At 38.1% G+C, this 16,988-nt stretch overlaps 2 protein-coding genes and 1 non-coding gene across 3 annotated transcripts; all 3 read left to right on the top strand.

Annotated features, from left to right (window-relative positions):
* Positions 1-6,321: 6,321 nt before the first annotated feature.
* Positions 6,322-6,428, top strand: LOC149017718 (U6 spliceosomal RNA). Its single transcript, XR_016173275.1, has one exon. It is a non-coding gene; the product is annotated as a U6 spliceosomal RNA (small nuclear RNA).
* Positions 6,429-8,857: 2,429 nt separating this feature from the next.
* Positions 8,858-10,780, top strand: LOC149017717 (GATA transcription factor 18-like). The gene is made up of 2 exons (XM_089154218.1): positions 8,858-9,816; positions 10,131-10,780. Exons 1-2 carry the CDS (start codon positions 9,382-9,384, stop codon positions 10,431-10,433), a joined length of 738 nt encoding a protein of 245 aa, XP_089010344.1. The 5' UTR covers positions 8,858-9,381; the 3' UTR covers positions 10,434-10,780.
* A 2,626-nt stretch (positions 10,781-13,406) lies between these two features.
* Positions 13,407-16,982, top strand: LOC149017716 (uncharacterized). The gene is made up of 4 exons (XM_089152036.1): positions 13,407-14,592; positions 15,763-15,852; positions 16,002-16,069; positions 16,568-16,982. Exons 1-4 carry the CDS (start codon positions 13,903-13,905, stop codon positions 16,701-16,703), a joined length of 984 nt encoding a protein of 327 aa, XP_089008162.1. The 5' UTR covers positions 13,407-13,902; the 3' UTR covers positions 16,704-16,982.
* The last annotated feature ends 6 nt before the right edge of the window (positions 16,983-16,988 follow it).

Below are 16,988 nucleotides of genomic sequence, written 5' to 3'. Positions count from 1 at the left end.
GTCATTGAGATGACGGAAGTTTTGAAGAACAACGGGAAAATTACATGATTAACAACTTTTAGGTTTTATTTTACAAAAATAGTCATTCAATGTTTCACTTTACAAAACTAGCTATAATGAGTCTGTATTTACAAAACTAATAAAAATAGTGATTTTTCACCTCTTTTGATATTTTTATCCATAAAATTGACCATGTCGGCGTAGGGGTGAAAATGTCCAAAGGGTACGAAAAAATAATGACTTTACCATTTTGGACAAAATGGTGATTTGATTGCTTGATATGATCAGTTTTAGGAGTAAAAAATGTCTAAAAAGGTTTAAAAAAAATAAAAAATTAATTTAATATCAAAGCCAGGTTTCGATCCTGGGACCTGTGGGTTATGGGCCCACCACGCTTCCGCTGCGCCACTTTGATTAGTTGTCAATATAGCTAACGTTATTTTATATAAACTAGTATAATTATTATTATTATTACTTTTATAAGTTTTTTTACTAATAAGCTTCACCGTTATTGTATGGTGGGAATGTCATGGGACATATTGTTCCATTACTAGTAGGACTTGTTGGCCGATTTCTACCATTTGGATTAGAAAGCTTTGTATTTTCTAGTACTTCTCAATGAAAAGTGGATTATCAAAAAAAAAAAAAATAAAAACAAGGAAGTGACCCAAGCTCTCTCCTGTTTTGGTAAGAAAGCATATTCATTCAAAAGAAAAACAGGGGAAGGCCATGGCATCCTCATTAGATAGTTAGGGGAGCCAAGTAATCGGGCCCGAAACCAACACATCCTTCTAGGAATCTAGGCTAAAGAATCTGCCATACTATTAGTGTCTATAGAGACAAACAAAAAGTAGTTACAACTCCGATACGACCCGTCAAATTAACAATATCTTGCAAGATAGGGTCCAAGAAGGAAGGTGGGCTTCGATGGGCTCCAAAAGCAGTTTGTATGGGCCTTCTTAGGAGACCCACATCTGCAAAGCCTTCACCAAGAACATTGAAAAGGCCCAAGCACAAGCTCCCTTTTGACTACCTAACATTATTTGAGAATGGGAAGGTTTTCTTGCAGGATCTACATTCAAATTTATTTCTCTTTTCAGAATCTAGAGTGTCATCACTCCAGTTTCTCTTGTTTGAATTGTAATTAGATTTCCTCAAGTTTGAATTAGCTCGTTCAATTTTAGCTTTTATAATGGATTCCTTTCCCAATCAAGCTCCTGAGTACCCCAATTTACTTCTTTTACTATTACACTTATTTGATTCAACATACCCATATCGATCTACTGGCTTCCTTTTCAGTTCTTCATCCCTGAGAAGCCCATAATCATTGGATAGAACCTTCCTGAGATCAACCCCCAACCCTCAAAAACTCAGATTCAGAAACCCACAGATTTTAATTTTTTGATCTTCAAACCATTTAGAGTCACATCGTCATCACATCTCTGAATAGTAAGGTATGTTTGAAAACATTGTAGAGGGGAAGAAAGAGGAGGTGGTGGTGGGGTTGGAGGGGAAGGTCCTTAATGTAATTTAATATAAAATGTAAATAAGTTATATAAAATTTAGGATTTTTAGGGAATTTTTAATAATGCCATGTCATCACTTAAATAACCAAGTTTAAGAGTAAAGGGCAACAGTAATTACATGCAAAATCTAAGGTTGGATTAGCAATTTCAAGAAGTACATAAAATAAAATAATAATTACCAACGGGGTTGTTCCAAGTGGTAAAACGCTTAATCCGCTTAAGTAAGGTCACGATATCGAAACCTTGTGGATGCAAAAGGTCCCCGTCTTTGGGAGACTCACCAAAAAAAAAAAAGTGTGTGACCCGGATCGAACACTGGATAGCAAAATCTAAGGTTGGATTAACAATTTTGAGAAGTGCATAAAATAAAAGAAGAAGTAATAATTAAGCTATAGTATAAGAGACAATAATAATCATCTTTCATTTATTTTTATTATAAAATGTATATTTTTTTGTGGGGTAGATTAAGGTATTTTTTACTTCAATTCTCCATGTTTTATGAGAATTGTCGAAAGAGAAAAGAAAAAAAAAAGGAATTTCTATAAAAGGGGGAAAAGGAAGAATTGAAAAAAAAAGAAGAAAAAAAAAATTAGTCACAAAATAATGGGATTCCTACTAAAAGTAAAACTAAAAAGGAAGAAAAATACGGGCATAAAAAAAATTACTTCAGTTAATTAAATGGATAAACATAAGAGGCAATTTGTTCATTTTGAAGTATAAGAGAGGAGGATAGACAATCATTTTTTTATTGAGTGAGAGGTGATCTTTTAAAGAAGAAAGTAACACTAAATAGGAAGTAAGTACCCAAGAGAGACAGAAACATACAAAAAGAAATGAATACTATAGAGGGTATTGAAGCTACTTCTAACCTTAATTAGGGATTTAGTAATGGAAATTCAGTAGTTTTTGGAATCTTTTTTGGATTGTAAGTTTTTGTTTGTTCTCAGGTTAGGTACCATTGTGGTTGACTATTTGGGTAGAAGGGCTACGTCCACTGTGTCTGTTTCGGGAAAGACAGTTTGACTTAATTTTGATCCCTAGTTTCTTGTTTCTGTGTGTTAAAGGCTATTGTGTTGTTCGAGTTCGTTGCACTATAATGATATTTAACCCCCCTCCCAAAAATAAAAAAAAAAACCCATAAATATATCATTCCAAAAGCTATTCAAAAAAGAGAGGGCATTGAAGGAATGATATATTTATGGTTTTTTTTTTCACTTGTTTATTGATATGTTGGGACAAACAAGGATGTTTTTTAGTTAAGTAATGAAGAGATGCAAATCTTGGGAGGAGTTCTAAAAATATACCAAGGGTCCAAAATCTATATTTGTACTTTTGTATAGTAGTATGGTATATGATTTATTTTGACGACGCCGACACCGTTCAAAGGAAAAGGGGATTTTTTCACAGCCATAGAAGAAATTTCAGATTTGAACTTCCCAAACTAAGATGTAAGAATGTGGGTGAGTAGACAGTTACAGTTTCTTTACCCAAAAAATGAAAAATGAAAAAAAAAAAAAAAAAAAAAAAACCTCATGAGTTAGAGGTTAAAAGTTAAAATCTCATGAAGTCGAGACTTTGCCCCTATATGTAAGCCACCCCCTATATATAAGCCACTCTTCTCTCCCCCCATATACAAGCTACAAAAAAAAAAAAAAAAAGCAAAAAATTCAACAATTCTTTCTTATTATCAATATCTCCAAAGTCCAGGGCCCTCTTCTTAAATGTCTAGAGAGTTATAGGATTCAACCACTTGTAATATTCTAATCCAATGTCTAGGATACTATTGCGAGTGACTAAATCCTATAAATCTTTAGACATTCACTGGGAGATTTCTTCCAACTCTCCAAGGAAAGAGCCAAATAGCACCTCTTTATTGGGGTATAAGACTCACTCTTTTAGGTGTGGGACCTTAAAAGGCTTAGTTTGATTCTTATAGATGCCATGTGGATAAAAAATTTGAATTCAAACTAAGGATGCTCTAGTTTTTAGCTTCCGAGTTGACCATACAAAGTGAGTGAGGGGATGCGAGGTAGACACAAACTCATCATAGAATGATTAGAGCACATTGATGTAAATCTAACATATCATCATCATATTCTCTCAGTAGTCGTAGTCATATATGATTAAGATTTTTTTTTTCTTTTTCCTTTTTTATTTTATAGTCATCATCAAACTAGTCAAAAGGTTTGGGACTTGGGAGCGTATAGTTCCAGGGATCGATGAGAAAGAGAAGGGGAATTGGGGGCGGGGAGAGGAAGGTGTAGAAGGACAGTGGTTCGAATAAACAAATCAACAAGTGTAAGAGAGGAAGATTTGGTTTTTCTTGTTAAATGGATTTGAGGAGTCCAGAGTCCAGACTAGCTTAGGTGTGATGTGATCCTCGACTAGTCCTAGGGTAGGTTGATACATAAAGGCGTGAGTTTCTTATATCTAATTGAGGAACAAAATCTCTAACCCCACGAAGTTTTGAATTATTGATCTCTTATTTATGAGATGATGGTATTTACTAATTGAGCAAACCCCTTAGGGACGTGAGAGACAAATGGTTGGAGTTACTTGGCTTGTTTATGAATTGATTGGTTCTTTTCAATATGGAAATTGAAGAATCTCAATCCTTTACATCAATTTGTAGAGGATTGTACTCCTATCTCACACCCTTTCACTATACATTCAAGAGGAGGAGTCCGCCTTTGAACGGATATGATCTACTTCATTAACTAATAAGTGTAAAGAAAGCAAAATCTTCTACCCAACGGATAGAGATCCCAATTTAGGGGAGATGTTGGGGGTTTGTATGTCAACAAAAACTTACTCATGTTCTTGATTGGAACTCTCTACAAACACATCTTTCGGCACAATGTATCTTGAAGATAAAAAGAATAATCCCTTAATGGGCCTCGTAGGCCCATAGAGACCCAAACTTTGAAACCAACATGGGCCTAATAAAGTTGATGGCTAGTGTTGTTACAGAATTCAGTCCCTCCTGGCCGACTGCTTGAACCTGCAAAAACGTGCTCAACCAGTGTGGTCGAGTTTTGTCTCCGACGAACAAGTTAGTTCAGAGTGAACAGAGGAAGCAAGTCTAATCTCTCAATGTTTTCAATAACTTAAGAGTGCTTACCTTATGATGATAACCAAACCTCTTTATATAGTTATAGGCATGGAGTTCTGTTAAGAATAGACTTCTCTTCTATAGATTGAGTTCAAACTCTTCTTCTTCTTAGTGTACAAGGGCTTGAGCCCAGATCTAATATGGTCGAACCAAACCCGAACCGACCATAAGATTCCGGTTCGGCAGGTTTGACCATAACAGCTAGGAAGACCAAATTAATGAGCCCATAGAGGTGTAGGGCAGTTCCAAGGCAATTAAGGAGTGGTCAACACATAGGCATAGGCACTTAAGTAGAACTTCTCTTGGAAATCATTTCTTGTTTTAAGCCCCTTGGAAGTTCTTCCTTTGGTCGTTAATTTCAACTTGAAAGGGGAAGAAGATCGAGGTAGTCATGTATTGGGTTAGAAGCAAGAACTTTAAAAAGTCGAGAAAGTGAGTTTGGAATGCTTTGGTAAGAGTTCGTTAGAGAAATAAAGAGGGTAAGACCCCTAAATGGAGGGACAATCGAGATGTTATATAGTCTATATCAGTTAAGCTTCTTGTGGGGTTCTTTACTCACCTTTTTAAGCTTCTATTCCTCTTTAGAGTTCTCTGCAATGGTAGGGTTATAACCTTCACCTTTAAAGCTTTTTCATTAAGTTAATATTTCTTTGATAACATTACCTGGTCGGCTGGTCCCATATATACGAGATAGATGCGACCAGTTCTTTGCAGTTTGAAAGAAAGCTGAGACCAGAGAGATTCATTCCAGTTGTGGTTTGTTGCTTTTGAGGAAGATGTGAATTTTGATTATAATAAGAGGGAGAGTTGTTCTCTGGACAAACGGTATTCTCTGGAGCATATGAATAAGAAGCAACAAAAAGGTTTCTGCATGGGAATGCATGATAAGGCATGCAGATAGGTTATCTCTTGCATATATGGGAGAGCTAGCTAGGGTGCTAGTCTTTCCTGTGCAACCATTTAGAGAGCTTTCTTTTTTGGGCAAGACTTGAATGCTGCACATTTATATTCGATCTTGATCTTTGGCAGCACAGTGTTGAGCAACATTGAAGTTGAATCGTTCTTTTTTTATGGGAGATTAACATTCTTGTTAAACAGGTGATGACATATATGGTGGTCTGGTGTATATCTGCTCCATGGTTTTTTGAAGTTTGAATTGTATAAACAAATTATCTTGAGCTCTTCATGTTTGAAACCCTCTTTTTTCTTTTTTCCACAAAAGCAAAATTGCCATCATGCTCAAGACAAGAATGTAAGGATTTTGAATGGAGACTCACATATAAAGGGCGAATGAAAACGACATTACCTAGTAGCATGACATTTTTTTGTTCAATAGACAGACACACAAAGTGTAAAATTAAGTCCTTGCCCTTCATTGCATGTAGAGTCCCACCCATATCATTATCATAGTACTAAATTTCTTTGATCATCTTGATCTAGTTGAAACTCCCAAGTAAAACAAGCTTTCATAACTTGACCATTAGACAAGCTCATTGATCATGGATGCATGACTAGATAACAATCTTTTAACCTAAATGGCATACAAAAAATAAATAAAATAAAAAACACTTTGTATTCAATTTTTTCGAGGATGTCAAGATAGATGAATCACAACACTAGGAATTATAAGATAATAAGTGATGGATCGATCGAATTAGAGTTGATCCACAATTACCTTTGAGAGTCTCATTAGAGACATCTAATAAAATTGGAACAATATAAAGAAGATTAGCACAACCCTTGCAAAGAATAAGATGACACATATGAATCGAGAGCTTGGCTACGAGTAGCTTTGGTAAATGATAACCTTAAATGTCCTTGCATGGATTGAGGTGGTACGGTTACATTCAAAGTATGCACTTCAATGCCATTATACAGAAAAATGATTTAATCAATATTAAAAGAGTTAGAGGAATTTGGCGTAAACCTAAAATAATCTTAAGAGAAGTGGTGGAAAATAATATATATAGCTCATACTTCACATTAAGATGATATCAAATAGAGTTGATTAGAAGAAAAAGATCCATATAATCCACTCCATAACAACAAGGCTTATTATTTTTCTTCTGGAAGTAAGACATCGCCGCCATGATTTGGTCCATGAGAATGCACACACGCCTGGAGTCTTCATGGCTGATGGGTCAAAAAATTGACCAAGCCTTGGATTCTTATAAAACAACGTCAGATATGAGCCAACTTGGTGATCGAGAAACTACCTCCAAAGATTAAGTCGTAGTAAGAGTACCGCCACAGAGCTCTAACGAGTTGTAGAATTTAATTGAAAAATGAGAATGGAGGAAAATGATTTAGTTACATTCTTCTCACATTGTTCTTTGATTTACGTAGAGTTTACCTCTTATTGTCAATCATTGGATCAATCCACAAGTCTCATCATTAGTTGTTCGACAGTAAGGTTTTCCTCCCTCAATGTGGGTTAGTTGCGGTTTCTATATAGAGTACAATTGTTTATCTTGAGTTTAGCAGATCACATCTCCTTCTATAACCGTTGAATTCCTTCATGTTTACGGTACTTTTGAGTTTAATTCTTGTACCGGTCTCAACCGGGGTGATTGAACCGATCGCAGTTCGCCTCGGTTGATTATTAATTTTTACTTACCAATGGCAGATACAAAAGCCACGCAGCCACACAGCATTCTTCTCGTAGGAGGAGCACCTTGGTTTTGTCGCGGATCTATGCCGACAAAATGGCTGCGTTGGAAACTAGAGAAGTGTGTCCCACCGAATCTAAGCCAGGCCGCATATCTTCATCATTAGTGATCGATAGCCTTGCCATTGTTTTATTATTATTTTTTAACAAAAGATAGCATTGATGCAAGAGAGAGAGAGAGAGAGAGAGAGAGAGAGAGAAAAACTGGCCTTGAGCACTTCAGATTATATGAATCAGGTTAATTAAGCGATTTCGAGGGATTTAGCAGTGAGTGGAATTTAGTAGCATTGGATACAGAACAAGGTAAGATTAAGATTTGTCAGATATTGATTAAGAACAGAGAAATGATATTATTAGACACACCGCACGAGTTATCATCATCATTCTTCATTTCTTCTTCCCCCATATATATATATAAATATAAATAAATAACCCACTATTTGATTTGATCCTAGAGAGAGGGTTTGTCTGTCATGCTTGTCCAGTCCTCGGGTCCAGTGGAAGAGAGAGAAGCTAGAGAGAAGAGCATCTTTTGGAAAGCGGTGGCAGCTGCTAGTCTCCTCTCTCTCTCTCTCTCTCTCTCAGAGGCACTAATCTCTAGAAGATCTCAGATTGTTTTTGAATCTTTTCTCTCCCTTCTGATCGAATCAGATCTTATACGAGAAGGGAAAAGAAAGAAAAGCTTCAACTGTTGTGTCGATTCGTCCTGGGTTTTCACTTCTCAATGACATCTTTGACTCGACAAGGATTCGCTAATAATAATAATAAGATTGGGGCAAGAGGGAAGGTTTGTTGGAGTGATGATTGCTGTGAATCTTCTCCCTCTTTCCGTCTCTCTCTCTCTCTCTCTCTCTCTGTGTGTGTGTTTGGCTTTGGCTACTTTAATGGGTAATTCCCTTTTTCTTTTCTGTGTTCTGGGCTTTGAGGCTTTCTAATCAAAAAGCTTAGCTCAGCGGATCTTCTGACCAGAGACCGAACCCAAAGCTAATCTTGTGAGTTACGTAGAGAAGATTGTAAGCTGTTCATCATGACGAGATCACCAAACCAAATCCTCCTCAAGCTCACGTGATTAAACTGTGCCCACCTTATCCCAAGCGCAGCCATGTATGAGAGAGAGAGATAGACGTAGACGTGGAGATGATGGAAGATAGACATGCAGAGAGAGAGAGAGAGAGAGAAAGAGAGAGAGAGAAGCACAAATTGCAGAGATCTTCCTTCCCTTTTCCTTTTTACTTGGGAGGATAATGACAGTGAAGAGAGAGAGAGAGAAAGAGAGAGAGAGAGAAAGAGAAAGAGAGAGAGTGACTCTTCATCTTCACTCCTCGTGATCGGAGAAGTCAGAGATCCCTGGAAGACTGTTCCTTCTCCCACATCTTCACCTCCCGAGTCACGTGGGCTCTTTTGACTACCCAATGACCAACCCATCTGCCTCTCTGTCTTCTCTCTCCATTTGCTTTGTTCTTGTTTGCTGCGCCTCTCTCTCTCTCTCTGTAACTACAAAAGCCCAGAATTCTCCTTGTGTATATATATAATGGAAGATCTACCATTACAAATTACAACTGCAAACTATGTATGTTCTGTAGAGTTGTTCATTCTAATTGAGAATCAAGAAGAGCAAGGAAACCCAACCCCCATTTCATCTCCTCTCTATTTCTATCATGTACATGTGTTTGAGGACCACGTGATCTGGGAGTGTTGACTGGTATTTCGCCATTTATATTAGCTTTTTAAAGACAACACTGTCTCTTACACCATCTTGGTCTTGTTCACTGTTACTATTCTTCCCTGCTTTGCCTTTATTTTTCTATTTTACTTCTTTACCAAACATCATAAATATCATATTAGATTACTACTTTTGATCTCTGCCATTGTCGTGTTCTTGTACAACTTAAAACTACAAAACCCTCAGATTTGTTTCTTTTCCTCTCTTTTTACACTTTAAGATGCAGACCCACCAGCTGCTAACTCATCTACTCCATTAAAGCTTTGCCACTAACAAGCTCTATACATACATATAAACCCAGAGTCACCACTCACCACTCACCAAGCAGAGAAGTCACTCATAGAGAGCGAAGATGCATCGCTGCAATTCCATGTCTCCATGTTCATGTGGGCATTTCCATACTCAGGAGAATTGTTATTCTATGTTATTTCCCATGCCCAACGATGATCAACCAGACTCATACAATACCATACCATCACCTTCTTCCTCTGTTGATTGTACCCTCTCTTTGGGTACTCCATCTACTCGTCAATCCAAAGATAAGTCCATGAGCAATCACAGACGCTCTGGTTCATACATGTCTAATCTCTGCTGGGATATATTCCACCCCAAAAAGTCTCATTCATCAACATCATCAGCTACCCAAAAGAGCAGCAGCCGTTCTGGCAGTAGCAATAGTGGAAATATTCTCAACAACTTGAATGGAGATCCTCTCTTTGCTCGTAGATGTGCCAACTGCGATACAACTTCAACTCCTCTATGGAGGAATGGTCCTAGAGGACCTAAGGTATTGATACTCTTCTCTTTCTTTCTCATATGAATAGCAGTTCTATTAGAACGCAATTTCCTAATTCAATGAGGAACAAAACAAATATCTCCTCATGTTATTTTGGTTATATAAAGATAATCAAACGCCCTGTTGGTGACTTGATGAGATGAGAGCTTTGATACTGTGAATGTTGGTTCTCTGGTTCTCTACATTGAGGGCCCAATCACCTAAATCTTGCTTTTCTTTCTCGTTCTTGCTGTCCTTATAGTTACTTGATCACACTCTCCTGATTGACTAAATTTGATTTTGGTTCACTATTCAATTGGGTACAGTCTCTGTGCAATGCATGTGGAATCAGATACAAGAAGGAAGAGAGGAGAGCAACCACATCAGCCACCAACACTAGTGGTGCGGCAGCTGGGATGATGATGGATTCACAGTACCTGATGAACAACCACCACCAATCATGGGGTCACCATGGGCAAACGCAGAGGATGACTTCCATGTCACCATCTGCTATGGGGAATGAGTTCAGATTCATGGAAGAAGAAGACCAAGATTCAAGCACTAGTGGCATTCCTTTCCTCTCTTGGCGGCTCAACAACAGAACCAGCCTGGTTCATGATTACACATGATTGGTTTCACTTGATGCAGCAGATGGTTTCGTCTTTCCTCTTCAACAATTCTGTGATGTCGTATTGAATCTTTTATTACTTTTTTTCTTTCTATCCACATTTTGTTTCTTCAGTAATCTATCGATGTAATTTTGTTTCTTTTTTCTTTTTCATGGTCACTACTGATTGTTAATTGCAAAAGAAGGAAGTTGGTCCAAGTGTTCATCTCATGAAGTCAAAAGTGACAACTCTCTTCCTTCACTTGTTTCTTTTGGTGGATTACTTGTAGCTATCAGTCATAGATCCCAATGCTTGCTAAAGGAGAACCCAAAATACAAACTGTGTGCACCAATAAAATCTAACAAGGAACCAAAGAAGAAACGACGAAAAGCAAAACTTGTAGGAAAAAATGGTGTACCCTAGACGTGTGACACTTTATGCTTCACCAGAACTAACCGTTGAGAAGAACAGATAGATCTACCAATTGGCTCAATTTTAAAACTGTGGCTTTCAAGTTTGGCTTGGAATATGAGGAGTCCAGCAGAGCTTGGGCTGGGCTTATCAACCAGTAGGTATCTAGGTTTCGGATATGGGTCAGACTGGGCTTGGGCTTAGATCTTGGTTCACACCCAGATCCACCCAATTCAGCCAAAAGAAAAACCCAAAAAGTTGATGCTGATGGCCCAACCACTCTGCCACTTTGCAGGTGAAGAAGTTGATCAGTTTTTATTTTGGTGGAAAAAAATGATCACTTGACCCAGAAAAAATGAACACTAGATAAGGAGAAGGTTAGGGATTTGAAAAAATGAACTGAAATGGGTATTTTTTTTCACCCATCCCTATGAGGTTAGGGATGAGTGAAGGAAAATGGGTATTTCTTTCACCCATCCCTATATGTTTGCACCTACTTTAAATGTGAATTAAGTTTTTTTTAAACAAAAGAGAGAATGAATTAAAAATCTACAAACTCTTCGCTAAAAAGGTGTTTCACCATAAATATAGGAGCTTAGACAAACATAAAATTTTCCTTTTTTAGTGAGAATGAATTAAAAATCTTTTTAGTAGTCGATTGGTGAGACTCACGCTTCTTAGTGAAGACGTTGTGGCCTTGTAGATTCAACCTTTACGAATGGCATATGAAATATCCCTATCATTTCTTCATATAAAATTGTCTGTTAACCAAAAAAAAAATCCTTCATAAACAAGCAGCCCCATTTGTCAAGATGCATATGTTCTCATTGGTAATAATGAAAACTCAAATTAATAGGGCTTGACTTTAGTGTTGGATCGAAATCTTGACATCCACCTTTGCTGTAAGTGTGTGGCACATTAATTACACAGCTCCTCAGCAAAATCCAATTAATAGGCCCCAACCGTTACTCCCCCACCTTCAATGAGAAACTGGAACTTCCCTCTTAAGTCTCTGACATTAATAAAGGAAGATCACTGTCCACTTAATCATGTATCTCTCACTTTGCATATCTCTTTCTTGGGTTCCACAATGCTAGCAAACCACAGAAAACCCAGTGTCCATTTAAAGGAAATATCAATTTTCTTGGGAGGATATACAACAAGGAGATCGAAATAGCCAATCATATAGTAGGTGGGTTTGTGTACCTGCCCTGATACAATACAAAACACCCTTACAATTGCTGTTTCCTTTTCACAATAGTAAGGTTTTTTCCACCCTTGTGGAAAAAGTGTTCTCTGGGTTCTGAGTCATTGGTTTAGATTTTGCTTTTATCTTTTTACATGAAATTTGAAGTCTTTGCTACACATACGAGAAAATCATTTGTTCCTTTTGCCTCTATTAGCATCCTTCTATCTTTGAGATTTCAAAATTTTTTAGAACACATCATTTCGGTGGGGCTCACTCCCAAGTGGTTTGGTAAACCTCATGTCCCAGGTTCGAATTCCCTGTGCTCCTCTGTTTCTTGCATTGGACAGTTGTGTGCTCTTTGGCCTGGGCATGAGTGCTACCGGCTTCTGTGGACTATACTAGGCCTCCGATGGGGCTCTACTGACGGGGCCATTGCTTGCGCTGGTAGTGCACAGGGCTAATGCTTGCATAGGTCGCACTCGATAAAAAGTCCGAAAATTGCGTAGCGGGGGGCACTAGGTCGCCGCTACTGCATCCCCTCTTTTGTTTACCAAAAAAAAAAAAAAACACATCATTCCCTCACATATGTATCAACTAGACTCTATAAATGATATAGATCATTTTACCACAAACTAATATGTATGCTCTGGCATCTCTTTGCCTTTTATTTTGTTATCACATGAATATCTTTGTTCTTTTGAAGTATGTATTAATTTGTTACAAATCATATGTGGATTTTCTTGATTTCTTCATGTCAATTGCTTTGAGTACTCACATGTGTCTAGGTGAGTTGTATACTGAATGTTGTCGATCGAGTTGAAATATGTCTTGTATCTTGTGAGTCCATATACTTAGAACTTGACTGTATTTGCAATTAGAACGAGTTTTATGTTAATTAATCATACAGAGGTAGACTTGAGTTTCTCTATAAATATTGTCTAAGATAATCTAACAACAAAGCAAGCAAAATGTAGCACTTTGTAAGGTGTGAGAATGGTAAGATTTTTACGAAATAGTGCGTCTCTTTTTCTCTTTGCTGGATGTAGACAATTTTACTGAATCATGATAAATTCCTTGAGTGTGTTTTATTTGTGTTCTTCTTTATGGTTGTGCTTTTATCCCATATTATCAACCTCTTGCCTGCTGACACACAACCTCTCCCATGAAATATAAAAATAAATTATAAAAGGGCAATAAGTCAAAGTCTAACGAATTATTTGAATTAAATCATACATTCTTCATTGCACAACCACCAACAAGATGGTGGAGATTTGGTCTAGATCTGTTAGTTTCAATACGCAACCATAATTTCCCTTCCATAATTGCCTGTTAATTAATATCCCATATGATAATAACAGACAGAAAGAGAATTGGTCGTTCATCCATTCAAGCAAAATTACCAAACATTTGGCAGAATTTCAAAGGCAAGATGGAACATCAGACCTTGCAATCTTAAAAATCTCAAGGAAGAATGAAAAAACAAGCCATGTGTTACAAGTTAGGAAGTACAGTTGATCAAACACTAATTTTTCTTATATTTATTTCATCATATCTGTTGCCTTTGTTTGAATGTATCAATGTAGATTGTCAGAAAAGACCCATCAGACTTCTGTGCAGAGAATTAACTGAGTTTCGTGCAAGCAAATGGGTTTTCTTATCATAAAGAAGGGTGAAACTTGGAAGTTAGATCCAACAAATCTCACCAACTCAATTTTCTGAGGAGCTATGTGATTGTTGATGATACTCTCTAACCAATTCAATCAAATGGAGCCCACTAGCTGCCACTGACTCACCATCCTTCTTCATAAACACCAGAGAGCAAGCCAGGACCAAACCTCAGCTCTGCTCCTGAGAGAGAGACAGAGAGAGAGAGAGAGAGAGAGAGAGAAGATGGTGAACTTGGTAGCAGCACAGAAGCCATTGTTGCATGGGATGATGAAGATGGCTGGGCTAAGTCCCCAGATGGTAGAAATCGAGCCTGGAACAACCATGAGCTTCTGGGTTCCATCAGAAACCATTAAGAAAGAAAAAACTAAATCTCAGAGTGATCATAAAGTGGCGGAGGAAGAAACGAAGGAGAAAACCTCGAAAAAGAAGAAAGCCCAGAAGCCAGTAGTGGTAATGGTTCATGGCTTCGCCGCCGAGGGCATTGTGACATGGCAGTTTCAGGTAGGAGCTTTGACTGGGAAGTACGCGATTTACATTCCTGATCTTATTTTCTTTGGGGGTTCCATTTCTGACAAGCTCGATCGCTCGCTGGAGTTTCAAACGGAATCACTTCTTAAGGGACTTAAGAAGCTTGGGGTAGAGAAGTGTACGGTGGTGGGTTTTAGCTACGGTGGTATGGTAGCCTTTAAGATGGCGGAGCTGCAACCAGGTATGGTGCAGCATCTGGTGGTTTCCGGTACAAATCCGGTGCTGACCGATTCTGTCACTGCTGAGACGACGAGTGAGTTGGGTTTCAAGTCTTCGTCTGATCTGTTGCTGCCCAGTTCAGTCAAGGGTCTTAAATCACTTCTCAGAGTCGCCATGCATAAGAAACTCTGGTTTCCAAATTGTTTATACAAGGACTACCTCGAGGTTAATTTTCTTTTCTTCTTTCTTGTTTTTCCATCTCTAGTGAATTTTCTTTTTCTTTCTCCCTGGTTGCAAATATCGTTTGATTCTGTTTTAGAACAGAAAAGGAGAATGTTGAGTGGTCATATGATTCCTACTAGCCATGCAACTTTAATCCTGATGGCTCAAAAACTCTAACCCATTTAGAGGATAGAGACCCACTTCTAAATTAGCCCTTACAGTTAGAAGATCCATTTTAGAGTTAGTTAAGGTTTCAAAAGCCCAATCTCCCTATTGCAGCCTTGATTCTACATACACTCACTGGTTCTTGTGCTGATGCGAGGATTACATGAAGGGTAACCAAGTAGCATTATCTTGCCTCAAAAAAAAAAAAAAAGTTTACATGTAAGCTCCCTCACCAAGAAAAGTTGCCTCTTTATCTTTTGTTTTGTGAAGGAGGATGATAGACGTGTTAGCACTCAGATAGAGTCATTTTCCTAAAATTTAATAACCAAACTTAAAGACATCTAAATTCTTTTAGCAATTATGCCAGAGAATGATTGTGAAAGTTTTCTTCTTGATTTGATTTAATTTCACTTTCAAGCTTAGCATACCATTACAAGAATATCACCATCACTATAATATGTAATAGGCCCCATTTACAAACAGTTGTTAGTGGCTGCAGCCCGAGTTTTGATTGGATTAAACCGCCTAGACTTTGTGCGACCATACGTTGAAGTGGGTTCCCCTTGTCAGTATTAGAGGCGGGCACCTACCTCCTGAATATGTGGTGGAGGTGTCGAAGGTAGCAGAATCCTCTACCCTTGGAGGTAGACAATCCTGATTCCAGCAGCCCAGCATCTGAATTGGAAGGACTGGATTGTCAAAGACAAGTGCTTAAGTCCTTCTCCACCTTGAAAGCCCCTATTGATTATTACCTAGTTCGTGCCACACGTAGGCGGAAAACATCCTCTGCTTTGCACAACAGTGTACATATATGCCAAATAACAGGCTGAGAAAGCAAAGAAATTACAAGGGTATTTTGAACTTTTCACATTGAAATCAAGCATTAGATCACAACCTGTTATTTGGAATATATGTGCACTGTTGTGCACAAGAGAAATTTTTTTTCTTTCCCACATAGGCCTAATGTATCTGGAAAGCTAACTTACATCTGGTTTTCCTTGTTATCAGGTGATGTTTAATAACAGGAAGGAGAGAGGTGAACTACTAGAACATCTGGACAACAACAAAAAGAACCTCACCGTCCCCAATCTTACTCAAGTATGTACAAAGCTAAACAGCAAGCATTGCATATAAGCTTCCTATTCTTACTTTAACTGCTCTATCAGGGTGTACAACAAATGAGCTGGTCTCCAGTTCATTCATTCCTGCTGCTCCTCATTTATTTGTTTACTTGTTAAACTGTGCAGAAGATATATCTCTTATGGGGTGAGGAGGACCAAATTTTCAACATGGAGATTGCCCAGAACCTGAAAGAGTATGTGCTCTTACTCTCATGCTTATTAAGCTGGGGTCAAATTTAATTCAACAGGAAAGGGAGAGGAAGGCGAAGAGAGGGAGAAACATAGAACTCTCCATGCAGATCTTCTGTGTTTTTGCATATGATCCCATAGACCATTTTTTGCTAGGCCACCCGCAGATGGTCATCTTCTTATTACTCTCTCACTGACCAAGTTGGCTTGAACCTATATAACATTTGGCCCTTGTGCATGGCAAACAAGAGATGCCTCAGCCATTAGACTAAAGGGGTGTACCCAGTGCATGAAGCTCCGGCCACGGCATAGTTTGGGGATGCCATCATGTATAGAGTCTTGATGTGGAGAGCTAGATTCTTGACTTGGACCCATGACCACTAGGTCGCAATGGAGCAACCTTACCGGTCTGCCAAGGGCCACCATCTAATCAGACCCATATCTCTTAGAACTCTTCTTATACATCAGCCTACTGAAAATTCTCCTACTGAATATTATGACAGGGAACTAGGAGACAATGCAAAGCTGCAAAGCATTAAGAAGGGAGGTCACCTTGTTCACCTGGAGCGACCCTGTGTCTACAACAGGCTTCTCAAGGCAATCCTGGCTTCCCTACATACAACTCCACCCCAACAATGAAGTTCACCTTTCCCCCTGCTGTCCATGTTTATGTTTCCTGTACCACTGGTGTCCTGTTTTTTCTGTAGTTTCATTCACAAGTCAAGAATTTGCAGAGACTGGCAGAGCTGAAGATCGTTATGTAATTAGTTACGATAAGTTTAATTATCATTTGGTAACCTGGAATTGAAAGACCATTAATAAAATGGTTGATCTTATAGAAAATAATCAAACTCGTTTCATTCTTGACCAATCAAATAACCAATAACTCACTCAAGAAGAAGAAGAAGAAAAAAAAAAAAAAAA

The sequence above is a fragment of the Hakea prostrata genome, chromosome 4 (assembly GCF_041222555.1).
Source record: "Hakea prostrata isolate BN-2017 chromosome 4, UWA_Hpros_2, whole genome shotgun sequence".
Taxonomy (NCBI): Eukaryota; Viridiplantae; Streptophyta; class Magnoliopsida; order Proteales; family Proteaceae; genus Hakea; species Hakea prostrata.
Note: the sequence above shows the minus strand (reverse complement) of the source record. Positions and strands in the feature narration are given on the sequence as shown.

Excerpts from the sequence above, each read along its gene's own strand:
- LOC149017716 (XM_089152036.1), top strand. The coding sequence starts at position 13,903 with ATGGTGAACTTGGTAGCAGCACAGAAGCCATTGTTGCATGGGATGATG. Across the intron at positions 15,853-16,001 it reads CCGTCCCCAATCTTACTCAA|AAGATATATCTCTTATGGGG; the intron begins GTATGTACAAAG and ends TAAACTGTGCAG. Across the intron at positions 16,070-16,567 it reads ATTGCCCAGAACCTGAAAGA|GGAACTAGGAGACAATGCAA; the intron begins GTATGTGCTCTT and ends ATATTATGACAG.
- LOC149017717 (XM_089154218.1), top strand. The coding sequence starts at position 9,382 with ATGCATCGCTGCAATTCCATGTCTCCATGTTCATGTGGGCATTTCCAT. Across the intron at positions 9,817-10,130 it reads ATGGTCCTAGAGGACCTAAG|TCTCTGTGCAATGCATGTGG; the intron begins GTATTGATACTC and ends AATTGGGTACAG.